The sequence below is a fragment of the Bufo bufo genome, chromosome 5 (assembly GCF_905171765.1).
Source record: "Bufo bufo chromosome 5, aBufBuf1.1, whole genome shotgun sequence".
Classification (NCBI taxonomy): domain Eukaryota; kingdom Metazoa; phylum Chordata; class Amphibia; order Anura; family Bufonidae; genus Bufo; species Bufo bufo.
The window spans coordinates 251,580,576-251,603,356 of record NC_053393.1 but is presented as its reverse complement, the minus strand read 5'-3'; the positions used below and the strand labels follow the sequence as shown (position 1 = coordinate 251,603,356).

Genomic DNA, 22,781 nt, shown 5'->3' with positions numbered 1-22,781 from the left:
TCAGGGAGAAGAAGAGACACTGGCGTCTCCTCCTTCTTTGCTCTGAATGTTGAAAATACCAGGGGCCACAGCGGGCGAACGGAGCGGCGCCCAGGAATAATAGTAAGTGCACTTAGATCCCTGGGCGCCGCTCTATGTAGCCTGCTACTAAGTTCATATTCTTTGGACCCATGAAAGGTCCTCTTTAACTCATTTATACAAGTGTCGGCAGCGGTATCACAGACCCGGCCTCAATAACAGGGCATGCGATCTGAGGTAATTAACCCCTCAGATGTGGCACCTGAGGGGTTAATTGCCGCGGATCGCATGCCCTGTTATTGAGACCGGGTGCCGGGTCTGTGATACCGCTGTAGACACTTGTATTAATATGTTTCACATTCATTGGTAGCACAGTGGCCACAGCTCCTCCTCTCCTCCTCCCTGTTATCTCCCCATTGGTGGTAGTGGCAGTCGCGTCACAGTGGAGAGGGAGGGACTCCTTCCTTCTCCACTGTGCAAGTGAAGAGAACGTAGGCTGCGCAGGAGCACAGCGGTACAGTCGCAAATGAAGCCCTGTACACCCTGAAAAAAATCTGTAAACAAACATACTAGGTTAACTGGTTATACACTGTGTGCAGAATTATTCGGCAAAGGGGGATTTTGACCACATCATCCTCTTTATGCATGTTGTCTTACTCCAAGCTGTATAGGCTCGAAAGCCTACTACCAAGTAAGCATATTAGGTGATGTGCATCTCTGTAATGAGAAGGGGTGTGGTCTAATGACATCAACACATTATATTAGGTGTGCATAATTATCAGGCAACTTCCTTTCCTTTGGCAAAATGGGTCAAAAGAAGGACTTGACAGGCTCAGAAAAGTCAAAAATAGTGAGATATCTTGCAGAGGGATGCAGCACTCTTAAAATTGCAAAGCTTCTGAAGCGTGATCATCGAACAATCAAGCGTTTCATTCAAAATAGTCAACAGGGTCGCAAGAAGCGTGTGGAAAAACCAAGGCGCAAAATAACTGCCCATGAACTGAGAAAAGTCAAGCGTGCAGCTGCCAAGATGCCACTTGCCACCAGTTTGGCCATATTTCAGAGCTGCAACATCACTGGAGTGCCCAAAAGCACAAGGTGTTCAATACTCAGAGACATGGCCAAGGTAAGAAAGGCTGAAAGACGACCACCACTGAACAAGACACACAAGCTGAAACGTCAAGACTGGGCCAAGAAATATCTCAAGACTGATTTTTCTAAGGTTTTATGGACTGATAAAATGAGAGTGAGTCTTGATGGGCCAGATGGATGGGCCCGTGGCTGGATTGGTAAAGGGCAGAGAGCTCCAGTCCGACTCAGACGCCAGCAAGGTGGAGGTGGAGTACTGGTTTGGGCTGGTATCATCAAAGATGAGCTTGTGGGGCCTTTTCGGGTTGAGGATGGAGTCAAGCTCAACTGCCAGTCCTACTGCCAGTTTCTGGAAGACACCTTCTTCAAGCAGTGGTACAGGAAGAAGTCTGCATCCTTCAAGAAAAACATGATTTTCATGCAGGACAATGCTCCATCACACGCGTCCAAGTACTCCACAGCGTGGCTGGCAAGAAAGGGTATAAAAGAAGAAAATCTAATGACATGGCCTCCTTGTTCACCTGATCTGAACCCCATTGAGAACCTGTGGTCCATCATCAAATGTGAGATTTACAAGAAGGGAAAACAGTACACCTCTCTGAACAGTGTCTGGGAGGCTGTGGTTGCTACTGCACGCAATGTTGATGGTGAACAGATCAAAACACTGACAGAATCCATGGATGGCAGGCTTTTGAGTGTCCTTGCAAAGAAAGGTGGCTATATTGGTCACTGATTTGTTTTTGTTTTGTTTTTGAATGTCAGAAATGTATATTTGTGAATGTTGAGATGTTATATTGGTTTCACTGGTAAAAATAAATAATTGAAATGGGTATATATTTGTTTTTTGTTAAGTTGCCTAATAATTATGCACAGTAATAGTCACCTGCACACACAGATATCCCACTAAAATAGCTAAAACTAAAAACAAACTAAAAACTACTTCCAAAAATATTATGCCGACCTGGATTCCCGCTGACAGCTTCATGCCGCCGCTGCACTACTGTAATACACTCATATAGATCATACAAGTGTATTACTGTAGTGCAGCGGCGGCATGAAGCGCACGGCGTCATAGCAACCAATGACGCCGTGCGCTCCTGCTGTCAGCAGGAATCCAGGCCGGCATACCACGGACCGTGCATTCGGCCTTATTGTATTTTTTTTCTCTTGGCCAACTCCCTTATTTGAAGTCCTCAGCACTGATCTGGATTAATCACCTCATGATCTAGATATTAAGCTAATGATGTTAAGCTTGACTAGTAACACAAATTAATACATTTTTGCTTTTTTGATTGCTATTAACCCCTTAGTCACAAGCCCGTTTTGGGCCTTAGTAACCAAGCATCTTTTTTTTAATTTTTATTTTATTTTTTCTTTGTCACATTCCAAGAGCTATCATGTTTTTATTTTTCCATTGATGTAGCCATTTGACGGCTTACGGGACAAGTTGTAATTTTTAATGGCATTACTTTGGGGTACACATAGCTTATAGATTAACTTTTATAAACTCTTTTTTGGGGGGGAGAACAGCAATATCAACACTGAATTTTTACATTACAAATTTAGCAGTGTTCATTTTTTAGCAATAACATGATAACTTTACTCTCTAGGTCAGTACAATTACATCAATACCAAAAAAATATATATAATTATATATATATATATATATATATATATATATATATATATATATATATACACACTCACCTAAAGAATTATTAGGAACACCTGTTCTATTTCTCATTAATGCAATTATCTAGTCAACCAATCACATGGCAGTTGCTTCAATGCATTTAGGGGGGTGGTCCTGGTCAAGACAATCTCCTGAACTCCAAACTGAATGTCAGAATGGGAAAGAAAGGTGATTTAAGCAATTTTGAGCGTGGCGTGGTTGTTGGTGCCAGACGGGCTGGACTGAGTATTTCACAATCTGCTCAGTTACTGGGATTTTCACGCACAACCATTTCTAGGGTTTACAAAGAATGGTGTAAAAAGAGAGCATCTTTGGGATGTGGTGGAACGGGAGCTTCGTGCCCTGGATGTGCATCCCTCAAATCTCCATCAACTGCAAGATGCTATCCTATCAATATGGGCCAATATTTCTAAAGAATGCTATCAGCACCTTGTTGAATCAATGCCATATAGAATTAAGGCAGTTCTGAAGGCAAAAGGGGATCCAACACTATATTAGTATGGTGTTCCTAATAATTCTTTAGGTGAGTGTATATATATTGGACCCCCTTTTGCCTTCAGAACTGCCTTAATTCTGCGTGGCATTGATTCAACAAGGTGCTGATAGCATTCTTTAGAAATGTTGGCCCATATTGATAGGATAGCATCTTGCAGTTGATGGAGATTTGAGGGATGCACATCCAGGGCACGAAGCTCCCGTTCCACCACATCCCAAAGATGCTCTATTGGGTTGAGATCTGGTGACTGTGGGGGCCATTTTAGTACAGTGAACTCATTGTCATGTTCAAGAAACCAATTTGAAATGATTCGAGCTTTGTGACATGGTGCATTATCCTGCTGGAAGTAGCCATTAGAGGATGGATATGTGTTCTCATTCTGTTTACGCCAAATTCGGACTCTACCATTTGAATGTCTCAACAGAAATCGAGACTCATCAGACCAGGCAACATTTTTCCAGTCTTCAACAGTCCAATTTTGGTGAGCTCGTGCAAATTGTAGCCTCTTTTTCCTATTTGTAGTGGAGATGAGTGGTACCCGGTGGGGTCTTCTGCTGTTGTAGCCCATCCGCCTCAAGGTTGTGCGTGTTGTGGCTTCACAAATGCTTTGCTGCATACCTCGGTTGTAACGAGTGGTTATTTCAGTCAACATTGCTCTTCTATCAGCTTGAATCAGTCGGCCCATTCTCCTCTGACCTCTAGCATCCACAAGGCATTTTTGCCCACAGGACTGCCGCATACTGGATGTTTTTCCCTTTTCACACCATTCTTTGTAAACCCTAGAAATGGTTGTGCGTGAAAATCCCAGTAACTGAGCAGATTGTGAAATACTCAGACCGGCCCGTCTGGGACCAACAACCATGCCACGCTCAAAATTGCTTAAATCACCTTTCTTTCCCATTCTGACATTTAGTTTGGAGTTCAGGAGATTGTCTTGACCAGGACCACCCCCCCTAAATGCATTGAAGCAGGTGTTCCTAATAATTCTTTAGGTGAGTGTATATATATATATATATATATATATATATATATATATATATATAAAAAATAATTAAAAAAAACTCCATCCCTGGCCCTCCTTTTCAGAACACACAGGTGACTACCAATCACTATTAATTATCACTTATGAAAAATGTTGGCGTTTTTTCAATACTAAAGTATATGGGAAGTTCTTTTGTATTTGTCTATGTGCAGAATGATATTGGTTATATAGCACTATGTTTTCATACGTACATACAAGTTTTTTTCCAGTATATTTTTCTATGTATATTTAACTGACACCTATTTATGCAAATATGTTGTGACCTCATAAATACGCACATTGTACTGAGATGCATTGCTTGAAAATGGTCCCAGCAAGTGGAACGAAACATTTCACAGGTGAATAAAAGGATCCCACTATTTTCACCTACTGGAAGTGCTGCGGTGTATTTATTTTTTATTGATTATCACCTTGGTAAGGTGCAATACGGCTGGCACCCCCTGCTACAGGTTACTTCACTTGGTGTGCTGCCCTGGATTTCCATATCTCATATATATATATATATATATATACACACTGCTCAAAAAAATAAAGGGAACATTTAAACAACACAATGTAACTCCAAGTCAATCACACTTCTGTGAAATCAAACTGTCCACTTAGGAAGCAACACTGAGTGACAATCAATTTCACATGCTGTTGTGCAAATGGGATAGACAACAGGTGGAAATTATAGGCAATTAGCAAGACACCCCCAATAAAGGAGTGGTTCTGCAGGTGGTGACCACAGACCACTTCTGAGTTCCTATGCTTCCTGGCTGATGTTTTGGTCACTTTTGAATGCTGGCGGTGCTTTCACTCTAGTGGTAGCATGAGACGGAGTCTACAACCCACACAAGTGGCTCAGGTAGTGCAGCTTATCCAGGATGGCACATCAATGCGAGCTGTGGCAAGAAGGTTTGCTGTGTCTGTCAGCGTAGTGTCCAGAGCATGGAGGCGCTACCAGGAGACAGGCCAGTACATCAGGAGACGTGGAGGAGGCCGTAGGAGGGCAACAACCCAGCAGCAGGACGGCTACCTCCGCCTTTGTGCAAGGAGGAACAGGAGGAGCACTGCCAGAGCCCTGCAAAATGACCTCCAGCAGGCCACAAATGTGCATGTGTCTGCTCAAACGGTCAGAAACAGACTCCATGAGGGTGATATGAGGGCCCGACATCCACAGGTGGGGATTGTGCTTACAGCCCAACACCGTGCAGGACGTTTGGCATTTGCCAGAGAACACCAAGATTGGCAAATTCGCCACTGGCACCCTGTGCTCTTCACAGATGAAAGCAGGTTCACACTGAGCACATGTGACAGACGTGACAGAGTCTGGAGACGCCGTGGAGAACGTTCTGCTGCCTGCAACATCCTCCAGCATGACCGGTTTGGCATTGGGTCAGTAATGGTGTGGGGTGGCATTTCTTTGGAGGGCCACACAGCCCTCCATGTGCTCGCCAGAGGTAGCCTGACTGCCATTAGGTACCGAGATGAGATCCTCAGACCCCTTGTGAGACCATATGCTGGTGCGGTTGGCCCTGGGTTCCTCCTAATGCAAGACAATGCTAGACCTCTTGTGGCTGGAGTGTGTCAGCAGTTCCTGCAAGACGAAGGCATTGATGCTATGGACTGGCCCGCCCGTTCCCCAGACCTGAATCCAATTGAGCACATCTGGGACATCATGTCTCGCTCTATCCACCAACGTCACGTTGCACCACAGACTGTCCAGGAGTTGGAAGATGCTTTAGTCCAGGTCTGGGAGGAGATCCCTCAGGAGACCATCCGCCACCTCATCAGGAGCATGCACAGGCGTTGTAGGGAGGTCATACAGGCATGTGGAGGCCACACACACTACTGAGCCTCATTTTGACTTGTTTTAAGGACATTACATCAAAGTTGGATCATCCTGTAGTGTGTTTTTCCACTTTAATTTTGAGTGTGACTCCAAATCCAGACCTCCATGGGTTGAAAAATTTGATTTCCATTTTTTTATTTTTGTGTGATTTTGTTGTCAGCACATTCAACTATGTAAAGAACAAAGTATTTCAGAAGAATATTTAATTAACTCAGATCTAGGATGTGTTATTTTTGTGTTCCCTTTATTTTTTTGAGCAGTGTATGTATATATATATATATATATATATATATATATATATTACTCACAAAAAGTTAGGGATATTTGACTTGTGGGTGAAATTTCAGGATGAATCTAAAATGCACTCTAACCTTTACAGATGAACTTAATATGACCCTCTCTAAACTTTTTAATGCACATGTCCAACTGTTCAATGCTTCAGTAATTTTTGCACAACTTGATGTTTTTTTTAACAAGGAGCTTGCTGTCAATATTCACAACAGGTGTTTGATCCATGAATCGTCCAATAAATTTCCTGGTTCACCTAAAATTGGTATTTAAATAGTCCTCTTCATCATGCTGTTCACATTTTGACATGATGAGACCAAGATGCCACTTAACAATTGATCAACAGTACCTTGCCTTGCTTCAAGCAGGATGTAATCAGACTCTGTGTCATGGACACTCCCGTGACAGGTGCCAGGAGATCAGAGAGAATGGCAACATGTGGGTTAATCTGAATGGTTCCTTGTGGATCATTTGTGCCTGTGTTGTTTTGGTAATGACTACTAGTGATGGACGAACATCGGCCGGGACGATGCGCGAACGCGATCAAATGTTTTCTCAGAAGCGCAATTGATTATGGGTATTAGATTACGGTCACGTAATCTAATACCCATAATCAATTGCGCTTCTGAGAAATTACTGGATCATAAATTCTGTGTAATGTGACGTGAATAAAATGCCTTAAATTGCAAATGAAAAGCCGTGTGCCGCAATTCTCTATTTAATTTGCTACGACTGACAAGTCCTTGCTGGCACTGGCAACAACGGTGTGCGGTGCTCTACTTTTCTAACATTTAATGGCAGGCGAACCTGAAAAACCATCAGGTCATATTTGCAGCCACCAAATACTTAGTGCACAAATCATCCCACAACATGGACAGTGACATACCAGAGGGGGATCAATGGCAAAAATTCCCACAAAAAAGATGTATTTTTAATCAGGGGCCATTTTTTATGCGTTTTAAAGGGAAACTCTCAAAAATGTGCCCTGCTGGAGCCTAGAAAGATGTTATTTTAGGCCACGGGAGTACAGGCCCCAAACATTAGGCATTCACCGGACAGAAAACATCAAGTGATTATGTGGCTGGAGGTATATTAGACAGTCATTGTATATCAATTTTACTGCAGGCCAGTGGAGTACAGGCCCCAAACATTAGGCATTCACAGGACAGAAAACATCAAGTGATTATGTGGCTGAAGGTATATTAGACGGTCATTGGATATCAATTTTACTGCAGGCCAGTACAAATACATGTCAAATACATATGTTTAAAAAAACTAAAAATATAAAATTGGATTAAAAACATGGCTAACGAAATCCCTACAAAAAAATATAACAATGGTAATAGGTGAAATTCAATTAAACCTGGTCGTCACAGGTGTTGAATTCCTCCGAGATCCATGCCTCATTCATTTTTAGAAATGTGAGGTAGTCCACACTGTCGTGAGCTAGGCGAGTGCGCTTATCAGTCACGATCCCCCCTGCTGTGACGAGGGTCAAGCCAAGAGTTCCATGGCAAATTGTGCCAGGTCTGGCCACAGGTCAAGCCTGCACATCCAGTAGTCAAAGGGGTTCCTCGCTTCTCAGAGCGTCCATATCAACCGTTAACCAGATGTAGTCAGACATTATCGGGCTAGGCGTTCCCTGAGGCTGGATCCGGAGGGCTGCTGTCGATGGGTTGGCTGCAAGAATGATCTCATATCCGAAGTGTCCAACACATCTTCAAACTGCCATCTTCTTGCATGCGCGGTAGGATTGGTACCCGCAACTGTTTCTCTGTGGGTGGAAATTCCTCTGCCAGCGCCGCAACAGCAGAATCCAGCATCTCTTGAAGCAAGGCCTGGAAATGCTGCATTCTGACAGCCCTCTGTGATGCTGGTAACATGTCCGCCATTTTGTGTTTGTACCGGGGTCTTACATTGTCACCTAGTACTGGTCCTTGCCCTTTATGCTTTTTATACGGTGGTCCCTCTTCAAACACTGGAGTATGAAGTCCTCCATTTGCACTAAATTGGAAGCGGTGGAGCGACCTGGCTCCTGCTCATCACCCAGGAGAATGTCGTCCTTGGTCTCCCCCCCCCCCCCCCCCCATCCACGGACAACACCAGGGATCCCAGTAAAGTTTAAAGCCTGCTCTTCTTGGCAGGAAGTGGAGTGCCGGGAGTGTGGCTTTGTGGGTTCTGACGGTGTTGCTCCTAATGGGCTCAGTGATGGGAGGCCAGGTTCCTTCTTCGTCCCTAGGTGAGTGTTGAGCTTACCGCAACTTATGCGTTGACAGCACAGACTGCAGATGGCAACACTATTTTCAGCAGCTGACACGTTAAAAAAAGCCCACACTACGGAGCCATGTGCCCGCATCCTGGGAGCACAAGATGTGACCGTGCATGTTGGAAAGCTCGCTCCAGATACAATTGCGGTCTGCTTTTTGCCTCCTGTGCACTGCAAGTTCTGCCTCCTTCTCCTCCCTATCTGCTGCTCTTTCTCTTCCTCTGAACTCCCCTCCTCTTCCTCTCTTGTGGGCACCCACGTGACGTCCATCGACAGGTCATCATCGTCACCTTCACCACCACTGACACTAGAGATCTCGGAGTAGGCAGCAACAGCGGGGACCACCCTCCTTGGGCTGATCTGGGTACTGTCGTCAGACCGCTGGGTGGCGACCGTTGCTAACTCTTCTTCCTCATCCGATGCCAAGAATGGCTGCGCATCGGTAAGGTCTGGGAATGGATGGGAAAATAATTCCTCTGATTCGAGTGGAGAGACTATGGTGGTGGTGGTGGTGGTGTCTTTGGGGGTGCACACAGCAGAGTGAGGAGGGTGCTGATACAGAGGATGAGGAGGGTGCCGAAGCAGAAGGCTGACTGAGCCACTCAACCAACTCTAGTGCATCCTTTGACGTAATCACACGCACCTTCTCCAACTTCCCACTTAGGCTCCGGCCTGGTGCACCTGCCCGACCCCTACAACCCCTGCAGAATGGCCTGCCTCTTCCTCTGCCTGTAATTTTCAAAATGATCCTGTGACAAAGTTCCTATAGAAGAGCAGTAGTTGTGGAAGCAGGTATATCGCAGGCCTCAATCAATATTTTGCGGAAGCCAGTATATCAATCCCCTCTATCAGTATTTTGTGGAAACAGGTATATAGAACCCAATAATGAGTATTTGCTGGAAGCCGGTAAATTAAATCCCTTAATCAATATTTGGTGGAAGCTGGTGTATCGCAGGCCTCAATCTATATTTGGTGATAGCTGGTGTATCACACCCCTCAATCAATATTTTGTGGAAGCCGGTGTATCACACCACTCAATCAGTATTTTGTGAAAGCAGGTATATATCGCACCCCTTAATCCGTTTTTTGGGGGGCAACTGGTATATCACACCAGTTGCAATTAGTTGTTCCAATAGCGTTTGTCCCTCTGTATAGCTGCAGTATCGCTGCAGAACCGCACACAACTGCTGCACAATACAAATGCACTATATAGAAATTATATTATAGGTATATCACTCCCCTGCCTCAATCAGTTTTTTTGGAGGGCAACTGGTATATCACACCAGTTGCAATTAGTTGTTCCAATAGCATTTGTCCCTCTGTATAGCTGCGGTATCTCAGCAGAACCGCACACAACTGCTGCACAATACAAATGCACTATATAGAAATTATATTATAGGCATATCACTCCCCTGCCTCAATCAGTTTTTTTGTGGGGCAACTGGTATATCACACCAGTTGCAATTAGTTGTTCCAATAGCGTTTGTCCCTCTGTATAGCTGCGGTATTGCAGCAGAACCGCACACAACTGCTGCACAATACAAATTCACTATATAGAAATTATATTATGGGTATATCACACCCCTGCCTCAATCAGTTTTTTTGTGGGGCAACTGGTATATCATACCAGTTGCAATTAGTTATTCCAATAGCGTTTGTCCCTCTGTATAGCTGCAGTATTGCAGCAGAACTGCACACAACTGCTGCACAATACAAATGCACTATAATATACCTTCTATGTTAGAAAGTGTATAATAAGTATATCACACCCCTCTGTATTTCACACCTATTGATAGCACACCTACCTATACCAGTCCTTAAAAGGATGTTTGTGGCCCTATTATCTAGCATTTGCTGTCCCTAACAGTCTGTCCCTGCTCCACACAGCAATCTCTCTCTACACTGGCAAAAGACTGAATGTAAAATGGCAGCCAGATCAGGTTTATTTATAGGGTAGGGTGTGTATCCATGTGCTGAAACGTCTCAATTGGCTGTCCTGTCCCACCTCATGGATGTTTCATGGGTCAAATTTTGGCGCAATGCAAAAGAATATGGCGCCGGCAGACTGCCATATGTTCGCCGAATCGTGAACGAGCAAAGTTCGCCGCAAAACTACCGTTAGGCAAACCGCAAGGCCATCTCTAATGACCACACCTTTGGCAGGTGTCGTTGGTTTTGTCATTTAACTTCCCCTATTTTTTACTGCTAGCTTCAGTTTATGGACTCTGGGCTATCTAGTTGTTGGATCTCGGTTGAGCTATTGGCGCTGCCTTTGCTTCTCGTGAAGTTAAGTGTCGTCTTCCCTATTTGTATTTTGTTTGTTGTATTTCCCTGTCTTTTGGATCTTGGCCTGAGGTAAACTTCTGTTCATCCTTCTGGTGGAGTAATAGGTTGTCTCAAGTCCTGTCACTATACCAGGGCCCTACAGGGTGTGTTAGGGCTCTAGGTTCCTGTGTATGAACTTTCCTACCAACGAGGTCAGTTCATACTGATAGTTAGTCAGGACTTGGATTAGAGTTGTTCTAGGAGGTGACCTTCTCCTTTACCCTAGTTTCCAGGCCTAGTTCCTATCCTCTTTCCTCCTGTGCTCGGTGTGGAGTTTCCCACCCACACCGCATCCGTGACACATTGAGCTTAGAGTGTCACAGAGTGTCATGAGCACATTGCAACAGAGTTACTGTAAGACTGGAAGAGTCACAGAAAGGCATAGAAGTGGACATCCTTTGGCCACATCCCAGACTGATGACCGCTTCATCGTGAACAATACCTTGCAAAACCGGAGGATAAATGCCACACAACTCAAGGCACCCAAGTGTCATGTCAGACTTTTTGAAACCGTTTACATCAGCATGGTCTGCGTGCTAGACGACCTGACCACAGGAGTCATCATCTTGCATGGGCTAGGGAGAATCTACAATGGATGAGGGACCAGGGGCCTCAGTGCTGTTCACTGATGAAAGTTGATGCACGCTGATCAGAAATTATGGCCGCCAACAATATTGGAGATGTCAAGGAGAGTGCTAACTATTGTCACCAGACGAGCCTTTGGTGGTGTGATAAGCCCATACTACTTAAATAACATAATTAATCCATTCATTGTGCCTCTGCATGAACAACACAGGCCTAATTTCTTGGACAACAATGTGCCAGCTTATCGAGGTCGTATCATTAGGGAACAGCTGATGGAGACTGGGGTACCTTAAATGGAGTCACCTGCACTTTCTTCAGACCTGAATCCCATTGAAAACCTGGGGGATCAGCTGAGTCACCAGGTAAAGGCTCATAACTCTGTACCCCAGAACCTCAATGACCTGAGCGACACCCTTCAAGAAGAGTGGGATGCCAGGCCTCACCAGACAATAAGTCGACTGGTAAAAAGCATTTTTGTGAGTAGTGTGTATCATATTCCAGCATTTTGTTCATATGGACATGTAGGTAGAGAGAGAGAGATATGTATCTATATCTATCTACGTATATATACAGTGGCCTAGTCATAGATATCACAGCATGCACACTTTCCATATTCGGTTGCTAAAAATTAGAGGATAACTAGTACATTGGTTTGGGTCCTACAACTGGGACTCCCACCAATCATGACAATTCAAATGGAAACGTCTTATGCCTCTGAACCCCTCAAAATGAATGGAGTGGCAGGTTGAGCATGTGCACTGCCACTCGTGCCTTTCCATTTATCTTTACAGGAGTTTTGGAGACAGCCGAGTACAGTACTCTGCTATTTCCGGAACTCCTATAAAGATGTTTGCATGTCCAACCTGCCGCTCCATTCATTTCAGGGGGCTTTCAGGGGACCCCATTCTTGGAATTGGTGTGGTCCCAACAGTAGGACCCCCACCGATCTCACAGTTTAACAACCAGAATACCCCTGTAATGAGCAGGGCTGATGGAAACAGGAAATTATTGCCAGAACAGTGTTGGAGCCTGGAGAATTGAGTAACCAGAATTAAAGGGGTTCTCCAAGAGTATAAAATGTCCCCTCACGGAATATACTTACCCCGGTCCCCACTCCCAGCGCTGCCTCCTGGTCCTCGCACTGCCGCTGTTGCTTCTCCCTGCACACGGATGAAAACATCCGGTGTCGGTGTGAGCAGCCAATGGCAGGCGGGGACAGGGACGAACCTCCGTAGCATCACCAGCATGAGTATATCTTGGCTCAGCTGTTGTGAGAAGCAACTGTCACAGAAATGACCTTGGTGGCACCATATTATGATAGCCCATATTTTAATTTTTTTGCTATAATGTTAGACGCACCTGGTTTGTAGTATTAAGGAGATCTCTCAGCATTGAGACAATATCATTTAGTTCATCCTACAATGGAAATGTTGAACAAAAAATTAAGATGTTTTGTTTGTAATTAAATTATTACAATATAGTAGTACTCACTATGATTACTTATTTTGGGGATTTATATGTTCAGTACCAATAAATAATCTCTGTTAAAAACACATAATTTTTTAAAGTATACCTGTAGGGAATTTCATTGATGTAATTATACTTTTCACTCTCTAATCCATTGTTTCATTCTGGAGAAAAAGTGCACTGAGAGCACGTCCAAGACCCTGTGTACCTTTGCTTCTCCTGCTTAATCTGCCAGCCCCTTCCTCTCCTTACTGATTTAAACGACCAGGTTCCTCGATAGCCATCTCCCCTGGCCCTGTCAATCCAGAAAGAGAGGGAGGGGCAGGCAGAAGAGGTAAGTGGAGCAAACCTGTACAGGGTGGCTTGGGCCCATCTACGGTGTATGTAACTGCTCACTTGCATATGAATTAAAATATTAGTACTTTTTCCCCAGAATGATGCAATGGATTGATAATTGAAAAGTATCATTACTTTCAGCTGAGCCAGTCCTACAGAGTATTGGGTCTGGTTTAACAATGAATTACCTAGTGACAGAGTCCCTTTAAGGTATCAGAATTATAATGTTACAATAAAATTATCTATTTTGTTGAATTAATATATATTCATTTAATATTTTGAAATTCCACAATACTTGTTATGTTCTATACATATATATTTATAGAGCTAGATTAGAACACTTTACCTGGTTGCTAAAAGATAAGCCTTCAACAACGAAAATTAGTTTGTTTCTAATTTTTGATTGTAGCTCAAAAGCCATTTTACTGTTCTCTTCATAAAGTCGATTAAGGACTGTGGTTAACAATACAACATAGTTTCGAATCTCAATGTGATTTCCCATTAACACAAGTGTAGAAAGATTTGTCAAGCTCTCTTGAAATCTATGCAAAGAAAAACAAAGTTAAGATAATAGCAAACTTTGATACTTCCTCTTACAACTTCCGAGAGACTTACAGTTCCAGCTGTGGCAACAGGTTATCAGATGTGTTGCTGAAGACAATAGGTAGCACAGACACGTTTACTGGGCATTGCTGTGTTTGAGATCCATATATATTTGTTATTTGTGTGAAAACAGTAACTGAAAAACAAGACACATTTAAAAAAGGACAAATCAGGTATATGGGGGTAATTTTGAAAAAAAAAGATCTACTTGAATTACATAACACCTTATACTTGATATTCTTGATATATTAAAGTCTCTAATTTTTTGGAAGGGTGCGCAACTGGCTTATGTTTGCCATTATATAAAAAAGATAATGTTATTAAAAAAAATCATGCAAAAGTGTACAACTGTATGTTTGTTTTTATGTTTTAAATGATAAGACACTTCCTTGATGGCATACTATATTTTCAGTCCTCACTCTCACCCCATATAAACCATGATATTTTAGGCTGTAAAGAACAGGTTGAACATTCGATGGAAATACATAATATATATTGAATTATAAAAATTATTACCTTGGTATCCACTAGACGGATCACCAGAGGGCAAATTAAAATAATACTGAATGTCTCTTCCTTTATACAGAGTCTTTCTTGATAATTCCCCTACTTGGTAACTAAATTCATAGTTGAGATCCTAAACAGAAATAGCAAGAAGATATGCATCATCACCATGTTATTGATACTCCTTATTTTACACATCAAATATAATTTTTTTTCTTCTGGCAATGCTATTACTGGTGTGGTAAAAGTGAGAAGGTCTAAACTGTTATACGTCCTTATAGCTTGGAGGCAAAACAATGAATACAGTGGTGCTTGAAAGTTTGTGAACCCTTCAGAATTTTCTATATTCCTACATAAATTTGACTGAAAACGATATCAGATTTTCACACAAGTCCTAAAAGTAGATGAAGATAACAAATGTGTCAAAGTATTAGAATGGTCATTTACCGGTATTGAGGAAAATGATCCAATATCACATGTCGGAGAGTGGCAAAGGTATGTGAACCATTAGGATTAGCAGATGATTTGAATGTGCAATTAGAGTCAGCTGTTTTTTAATCAATGGGATGACAATCAGGTATGAGCGGGTTGATGATCATTTTGCTTAGAAAGGTTACAAAATAATCTCTTAAAAGTTTGGATTTCACCAATCCACAGTCAGACAGATTGTGTACAAATCAAGACCATTATTACCTTCCCAGGAGTGGTCAACTAACAAATATTAAGCCAAAAGCAAGGGGTGTGATAGTCCGCAAGTTCGCAAAAGAAGCCAAGGTAACCTCTAAGCAACTAAAAGCCTCTCTCGCTTCAGGTAATGTTAATATTCATGTGCTGTTTGCTAAAGATCACTGGACAAGCCAGTAGGCAATTGGCACAATGCTTTGTGGACAAATGAGAAAAAAAAAATATATTTTTGTTAACTGAGAAGCATTATGTTTGGAGAAAGGAAAACATTGCATTCCAGCATTAAAAAATCATCCCATCTATGAAACACAGTGGTGGTATTATAGGGTGGCCTATTATGCTGCATCTTGGCTGAGAAAGGTTTGCCACCATTGATGGAACAATTAATTCTCAATTATACCAGCAAACTTTAACCCCTTAGTGATCACCCATATGCCTTTTTAATGGTGGTCACTAAGGGCCTTAGGCTAGGCCTATGCTTTTTACGTTGGCCCAGTCTAAGCGCTTCACGGGTCCCCCGTGCAGCGGGGAGTGGGGACCCAGCTCTCACAAGATAGCCGCGGCCCTGCTCTAACAGCCTGGACCAGCAGGAGTGCTAATCCGGGCTGTTTAACACTTTACATGTAGTGGGCAATGGCGCCCGCCGCATGTAAAGTGCTGACAGAGGGAGCGGACTCCCTCTGTCTTCCATCGGTACCCCGCAAATGCGATCGCGGGGTGCTGATGTGTGTGAAGGCTGCCTGGGGTCTGATATAGGCCCCAGACCAGCCTTCAGTAATTTACAGCGCAGCCTGCTGGTCAATGTCAGAATAGCATTGCCATTAAAATGTAATGCACTATATGGATAGTGCATTGCATTTTAAAAGTAATTAAAAAGCTGTCCTTGTGGGACTTAAGGGACTATTAAGTGGTAAAAAAGGTTAAAAAAAAAAACTAAATTCAAAAATTCCATTAAAAAATTAAGCTTTTTTTCCATTGAAAATACGCTTTTCAATGAAAAAAAATTGCAAACAAAAAATCCCCATATGTTTGGTATTGCTGTGTCCGTAACAGCCCAGACTACATAAATATCATGTAAATTATCCCCTACGGTGACCGCTGTAAAAAAAAAAAAAAAGACAGAATTGCTAATTTATTCTTAGTTGCCACCGAAAAAATTTAATAACAAGCGATAAAAGCGCCATTTACTCCAAAATGATACCAATAACAAATACAAGTCGTCCCCCAAAAATCAAGCCCTCACACAACTCCATATAAAGAAAAATAAAAAAGTTATGGGTCTTGGGATGTGGAATTGCAAAAACATTTTTTTCTTTAAAAAAAAAGGGGGTTTTATTGCAAAAAAGTAGTAAAACGTAAAAAAAATCTATATGTATTTGGTATCACTGTAACCGTACTGACTCAGAGAATAAAGATATTATGGTATTTATACTGAAAAATGAACGCCATAAAATTTATAATGCAAAAACGCAGTGGCAGTATTGCTGTTTTTCCCATCTCCCTCCCAGAAAGCGTTAATAAAAAATAATCTAAAAGTTATGTGTACCCCAAAATGGTCCGCAAAAAATAAGCTCTAAACAAGCTATATAGACGGAAAAAAAAAAGTTATAGCTCTTGGAACGCGACAATGAAAAAAGGAAGAAAAATGTTTGGTCAGTAAGGCCCAAAACAGGCTGGTCACTAAGGGGTTAAAGGAAAATGTCAAGACATCTGTTCGTGAGCTAAATCTCAAGAGAACACAATCTACCAAAGAATTAATAAAGAATAATAAAGTTAATGTTTTAGAATGGCCACTTACGTACATGTGATATTGGATCATTTTTAGAGATGAGCAAATTTCATTCACGCTTCATTTACTGGTAAAAGGTGAATTGCGTTATGGATTCAATTCTATGACTGAATGCATAACGGAATGCCTTTAGAGGCATTTCATTATTCATGCCGTCATAATAGAAGTCTATGGGCTGCATAACGGATCCGTCCCGTTATGCAGGAGAGGACTCCCCTGCATAACGGAAACGGGATTGATCCGTTATGCAGCCCATAGACTTCTATTATGACGGCATGAATAATGAAATTCCTCTAAAGGCATTCCGTTATGCATTCAGTCATAGAATTGAATCCATAACGCAATTCACCTTTTACCAGTAAAGGAAGCGTGAACGAATTTCAAAATATGAAATTAACTCATCTCTAATCTTTTTCTTCAATAAATAAATGACCAAGTCTAACTTCTGTGAAAATGTGCTGTAGCTTTTGGTCAAATCTATGCAGAAATACAGAAAGTTCTGAAGGGTTCACAAACTTCCATGCACTACTTTAATACTCCTGAATACTGAACTTTACAAACAAGCATAGTTACAATTCAAACACCACTGTACTTTTATTACTGTTTACAGGCTCATTACTATACATACTGTATGTGCTTGCATACAAAAGTAGGAATGATTTTGCTGCAATCATTTTTTGGGTACTTTGCTGCATATGCATTTTTTATTATTAGCTGATTAAATGCTACAATCACAACATTTATTAGCAACAACCAAATAGCTCAAAGGTCATTTGTCAGCTACAAGGATCATGATCTCTAACTCAGAACCCAGCCATTTCCTCAGATTGCCATGGTCAATAGTGACCTCAGCACCTGAGTGGTCACACAGTGGGAGGGGGCTCATTCTATCTTTCAATCGTAGTCCCTGCAGCAAAATCACAGGGTTCTAACCTTGTGAAGGCGTCGAGGCTGCTTTTAGGCACCTCACCCCCTAAAAAAAACTGAATAAAAAGTGATTAAAAAGTCATAAAATGATATTTTAAAAATAGTAGAGAACTATAAAAAAAACAATCTAAATTTGGTATCATCATAATCATACTGGACTGCAGAATAAGGTTGCCATTTTTCATTTTTAGCTCACACTGAACACTGCAAAAACAACTGTAGGACCCCCACCGATCTTAAAGTTATCCCCTATCCTGTGGAAAGGAGGAAACTTGAACTTACCAGAATACCCCTTTAAGTGGGAACCCCATAATCCAATTGAGACCCATATCTACCATGAGAATTAAAGGAGACCCTTCTGACTAGATTTCCTGTTGTTATACCTATTTGGCTATGCCCTAACACCTGAATGTGTACTATTAGTAAACAGACTAATGTACTGGCATACACCTCTATATACATTCAAGTCATATACCTCTTTTCCCGATGTGCAGAAGATGCTAAAAACTGTGAACACCTCAATACCGCTTTTGGGTTGCACCTGACAAGTCATTTTGTGTGACATTTCGTTTACTGTAAAGTATAATTGTGACCTTCCCATCTTGTGTCCACGTGATTCTAAAAAAGTTAGAAAAACAAGTCATTCTTCAGCAGGGCCATGTGGCCTAAAAAAAAATTGAAACTACTTAGATGCAATGCAGTCGGATTTAGAATTTTTTTGATAGTGACAGAATTCTCTGAATTTAGCCTCTATACTCGACCACAGTGGATATGAAACTTAAAGAGGACCTTTCATCGGTCCAAACATTGTGAACTAAGTGTCATGATCTGTACAGCGGCGCCCAGGGATCTCACTGCACTTACTATTATCCCTGGGCACCGCTCCATTCTCCTGCTATGCCCTCCGGTATCTTTGATCACTTGGTTTTAGTAGGCGGAGACTTAGGGGACTTGGTTATAGTAGGAGGAGACTGCCCTTGTTCTCCTGGGCGTCTTCTTCTCCCAGGCTGTAGCGCTGGCCAATCGCAGCACAGAGCTCACAGCCTGGGAGGTTTTTTTCTCCCAGGCTGTGAGCTCTGCGCTGCGATTCGCCAGCGCTACAGCCTGGGAGAAGGAGACGCCCAGGAGAACAAGGGCAGTCTCCTCCTACTATAACCAAGTGACCGAACATACCGAAGGGCATAGCGGGAGAACGGAGCAGCGCCAAGGGATAATAGTAAGTGCAGTGAGATCCCTGGGTGCCGCTGTATATATCATGACACTTAGTTCACAATGTTTGGACTGATGAAAGGTCCTCTTTAAGCTATCAAATTTGATTGAAGTGCACACTTTCAGCTTTAGTTCAAAAGGTTTTACAAACATATTGCATTAACTCTTTAGGAATTATAGACATTTTTACATCGTACCGCCATTTAAAAAAAAAAGTACATTAATATAATTATAAAGATATAATATTTAATTTTAACACTAACATTTATTTTTAACACTCTGATGCTAATTCTTTGCAGTTAAGGACTGCCTGAAGCCAGAAAAGCATGGAAATCACCAAATGCTTATTTTTTCCCCTTGAGATGCTTTGCCAGGCCTTTACTACTGCCATCTTCAGTTGCTATTTACTGTATGTCTTTCTGTTTTCAATTTTGTCTTCAGGTATTGAAATGTATTCTCAATCAGATTGAAATCAATTGATTGACTTGACCATTAAAGAGTCTTCCATATTGGGTTGCTTTAGCTGTATGCTATCCATCAGTATTATTATTTTTTTTCATTTCAGAATCCATCCTACTATATCAATATTCAGTCACATCATCAATTAACACCAATGACTCAGTTTCATTGGCAGCCATATACATCCATGGCATAATGCTGCCTCAACCTCAACAGATTATGGGGTATGCTTTGTATCATGTGCTCTTCTTTCCCTCTTTATAACTGTCCTCTTCCCATCATTCTGCTACAAGTTATTCTTGGTTTCATCTGTCCAAAGAGTTTTGTTCCCGAGCTTTTTTTGAATTTTTTTAGCAAAGTTTAATCTTGCTTTTCTGTTCGAGTGCTACCAGTAGTTTGCATCTCAAAATAAGCTCTCTTTTGGCATACTTTATATCACATTTATCAAAAACTGCATGGTGTTTAATAAATTTGGCTTATCTTTAGGCCTCATGCACACGACAGTATTTTTTCACGGTCCGCAAAACAGGGTTCCGATGACAATCTTGTGTGCCTCTGTTTTTTCACGGACCCATTGACTTGAATGGGTCCACGAACCATTGTCCGTGAAAAAAATAGGACAGGTCATATTTTTTTGACAGACTTGAAACACGGATCACGGACGCGGATGACAAACGGTGCATTTTCCGAGTTTTCAACGGACCCATTGAAAGTCAATGGGTCCGCAGAAAATGACGGAGAACGGAACAACGGACACGGAACCCAACAACGGTCATGTGCATGAGGCCTTAAACCTAACACTTTTGTCTAGAAAAGTTCTCTTTAACCCTTAGAGAACTGGACGATTTTCCGTTTTAACATTTTTGTTTTTCACTCCCCGCTTTATTTTTCCATTCACATAGCTTTATGAAGGTTTATTATTTGCGGGACACGTTGTAATTTCTAATGACACCATTTATGGTTGCATACAATATAGTGGGAAGTGGGGGAAAAAATCCAGATGGGGTGGAATTGGAAAAATAATGCCTTCTTTTATCACTGTAGTCTGACCGCTATAACTTTTTTACATTTATGCGTATGGAGCTGTGTGAGGGCTAATTTTGTGCGGGGCAATCTGTACTTTTTACTGATAACATTTTGAAGTAAGTGTGACTTTTTCCTAACTTTTTATTAAAAAAAATTGAGGAGTTGCAGTGACAAAAATTAGTGAATTGGGCACTTTTTTTTTCCGTTATGTTATTCGTTGTATGGGATTAATATTGTTATATTTTAATAGTACGGACGTTTTTGCACATGGCAATGCCCATGATATGTATTTTTTTTTACTGGTTAAAGGGTTTCTATCACTTCGTATGCCATAATTAGCTCTCAGACACTAGCGATCCGCTAGTGTCTGCTCTGGCCAACCATCCTAATATAAGAGCTTTTTGGGCAGCCGTTTTGCTAAAAAAATAACTTTTATAAATATGCTAATGAGCCTCTAGGTGCTATTTGGGCGTCATTAGCACCTAGAGGCTCCGTCTACCTTCATACACAGCCACCGCCCAGCGCGTCCCTCCAGCCCGCCCATCTCCTGATGAATGCGATCCTCCGTGTGACGCAACGGACGAATTCTCGCGCATGCGCCGTGCGCGGCTGTATTCGGCGCATGCGCAGAGAATGTCTGACCGCTTCCCTGCTCAGACATCTCCACTGCGCCTGCGCCGATGATGTCATAGTGCATCATCGGCGCAGGCGCAGTGGAGATGTCTGAGCAGGGAAGCGGTCAGACATTCTCTGCGCATGCGCCGAATACAGCCGCGCACGGCGCATGCGCGAGAATTCGTCCGTTGCGTCACACGGAGGATCGCATTCATCAGGAGATGGGCGGGCTGGAGGGACGCGCTGGGCGGTGGCTGTGTATGAAGGTAGACGGAGCCTCTAGGTGCTAATGACGCCCACATAGCACCTAGAGGCTCATTAGCATATTTATAAAAGTTATTTTTTTAGCAAAACGGCTGCCCAAAAAGCTCTTATATTAGGATGGTTGGCCAGAGCAGACACTAGCGGATCGCTAGTGTCTGAGAGCTAATTATGGCATACGAAGTGATAGAAACCCTTTAAGTATTTTTATTTAGTGGAAAGGGCGGATTTGAACTTGCATATATAAATTTACTGTATATACTTTTTTTTACCCTGGGTGACTATAACTGGTAATCATTAGATTGCCCATTGTGTTCATTGATGGCTATATAGCCATCATTCAACACCTAATTTTCAATATAACAATACAGTGCTGTCACCTAGTGGCCTGTATTGGTATATTTCACTAACAACTGCGAAAGCCTGCTTGAGGCTTCAGTCTATTAGTTCAGCATAACAGGTTCCCCGATCTCAGACGGGGAACGTTGTTACGGGAGCAGAAGCGGGTGGCTCCTGCTTCCGGATTGTTCAGATGCTGTGGTCACATTTGACCATGGCATCCGAGAGGTGAAATGTATGAGATCAGCATTATGGCTGATCACATACATGTACTGAGGGTCTTTGCTGTTTGAAACAGCATAAACCTAGCAGCTATGGTATCCGCTGCATACGTTAGTGGACGCCATGTTTAAAGACGCACTTTCAGCGTACATATATGCTGGAGGTTGCAAAGGGGTTAAAAAAACTCATTAACATAGATAACCACACCAATTTTCCCACCCATAATTCAAACTTGAGTGAGTGGTGTAAAAATGCAGAAAGTACAAATTTGTTCACAAGCGAGCCCAAGGAGTCGGAAAAAAAAACCAAGTATAACTTGTCCCTCAAAAAACAAACCCTCATAAGGATATGTGAATGGAAAAATAAAACAAAAGCTATGGCTCCAGGAAGACAGGGATGAAAAATGAAAACGCACAAACCTCAGGTATCCTAAGGGTTAAACTATTAATACAATATTTAAAAATGTAACATGATCCAGCATATGATAAAAGGCAGTTGCCAATTTTTATTTAATCAGAATTAAAATCCACAGAAACAAGTCCATAGTGGCTGAAGACCCTGGGTACATTTCAAACGTAGGACACATTCTTAACGGTAAATGTATCTACTTCTTACATACTTAAAAACACTTTACCAATAACTGCCCCTTATGTTTTCCAAGAGGAGGGAACCTCAGTCCCACATCAGGTACTGTTTCAAACATA

At 42.1% G+C, this 22,781-nt stretch overlaps 1 protein-coding gene across 2 annotated transcripts in view; it reads right to left on the bottom strand.

Annotated features, from left to right (window-relative positions):
• PKD1L1 (polycystin 1 like 1, transient receptor potential channel interacting) overlaps positions 1-22,781 on the bottom strand; it is a 492,422-nt gene that overhangs the window by 278,381 nt on the left and 191,260 nt on the right. For both annotated transcript variants that reach the window (XM_040432599.1, XM_040432598.1), the window contains exons 29-33: positions 18,422-18,564; positions 14,559-14,679; positions 14,055-14,178; positions 13,786-13,981; positions 12,996-13,052 (exon numbers count right to left, since the gene is read on the bottom strand). In XM_040432599.1, the coding sequence (XP_040288533.1) occupies positions 12,996-13,052; positions 13,786-13,981; positions 14,055-14,178; positions 14,559-14,679; positions 18,422-18,564 (641 nt within the window). The remainder of the gene's footprint in view (positions 1-12,995; positions 13,053-13,785; positions 13,982-14,054; positions 14,179-14,558; positions 14,680-18,421; positions 18,565-22,781) is intronic.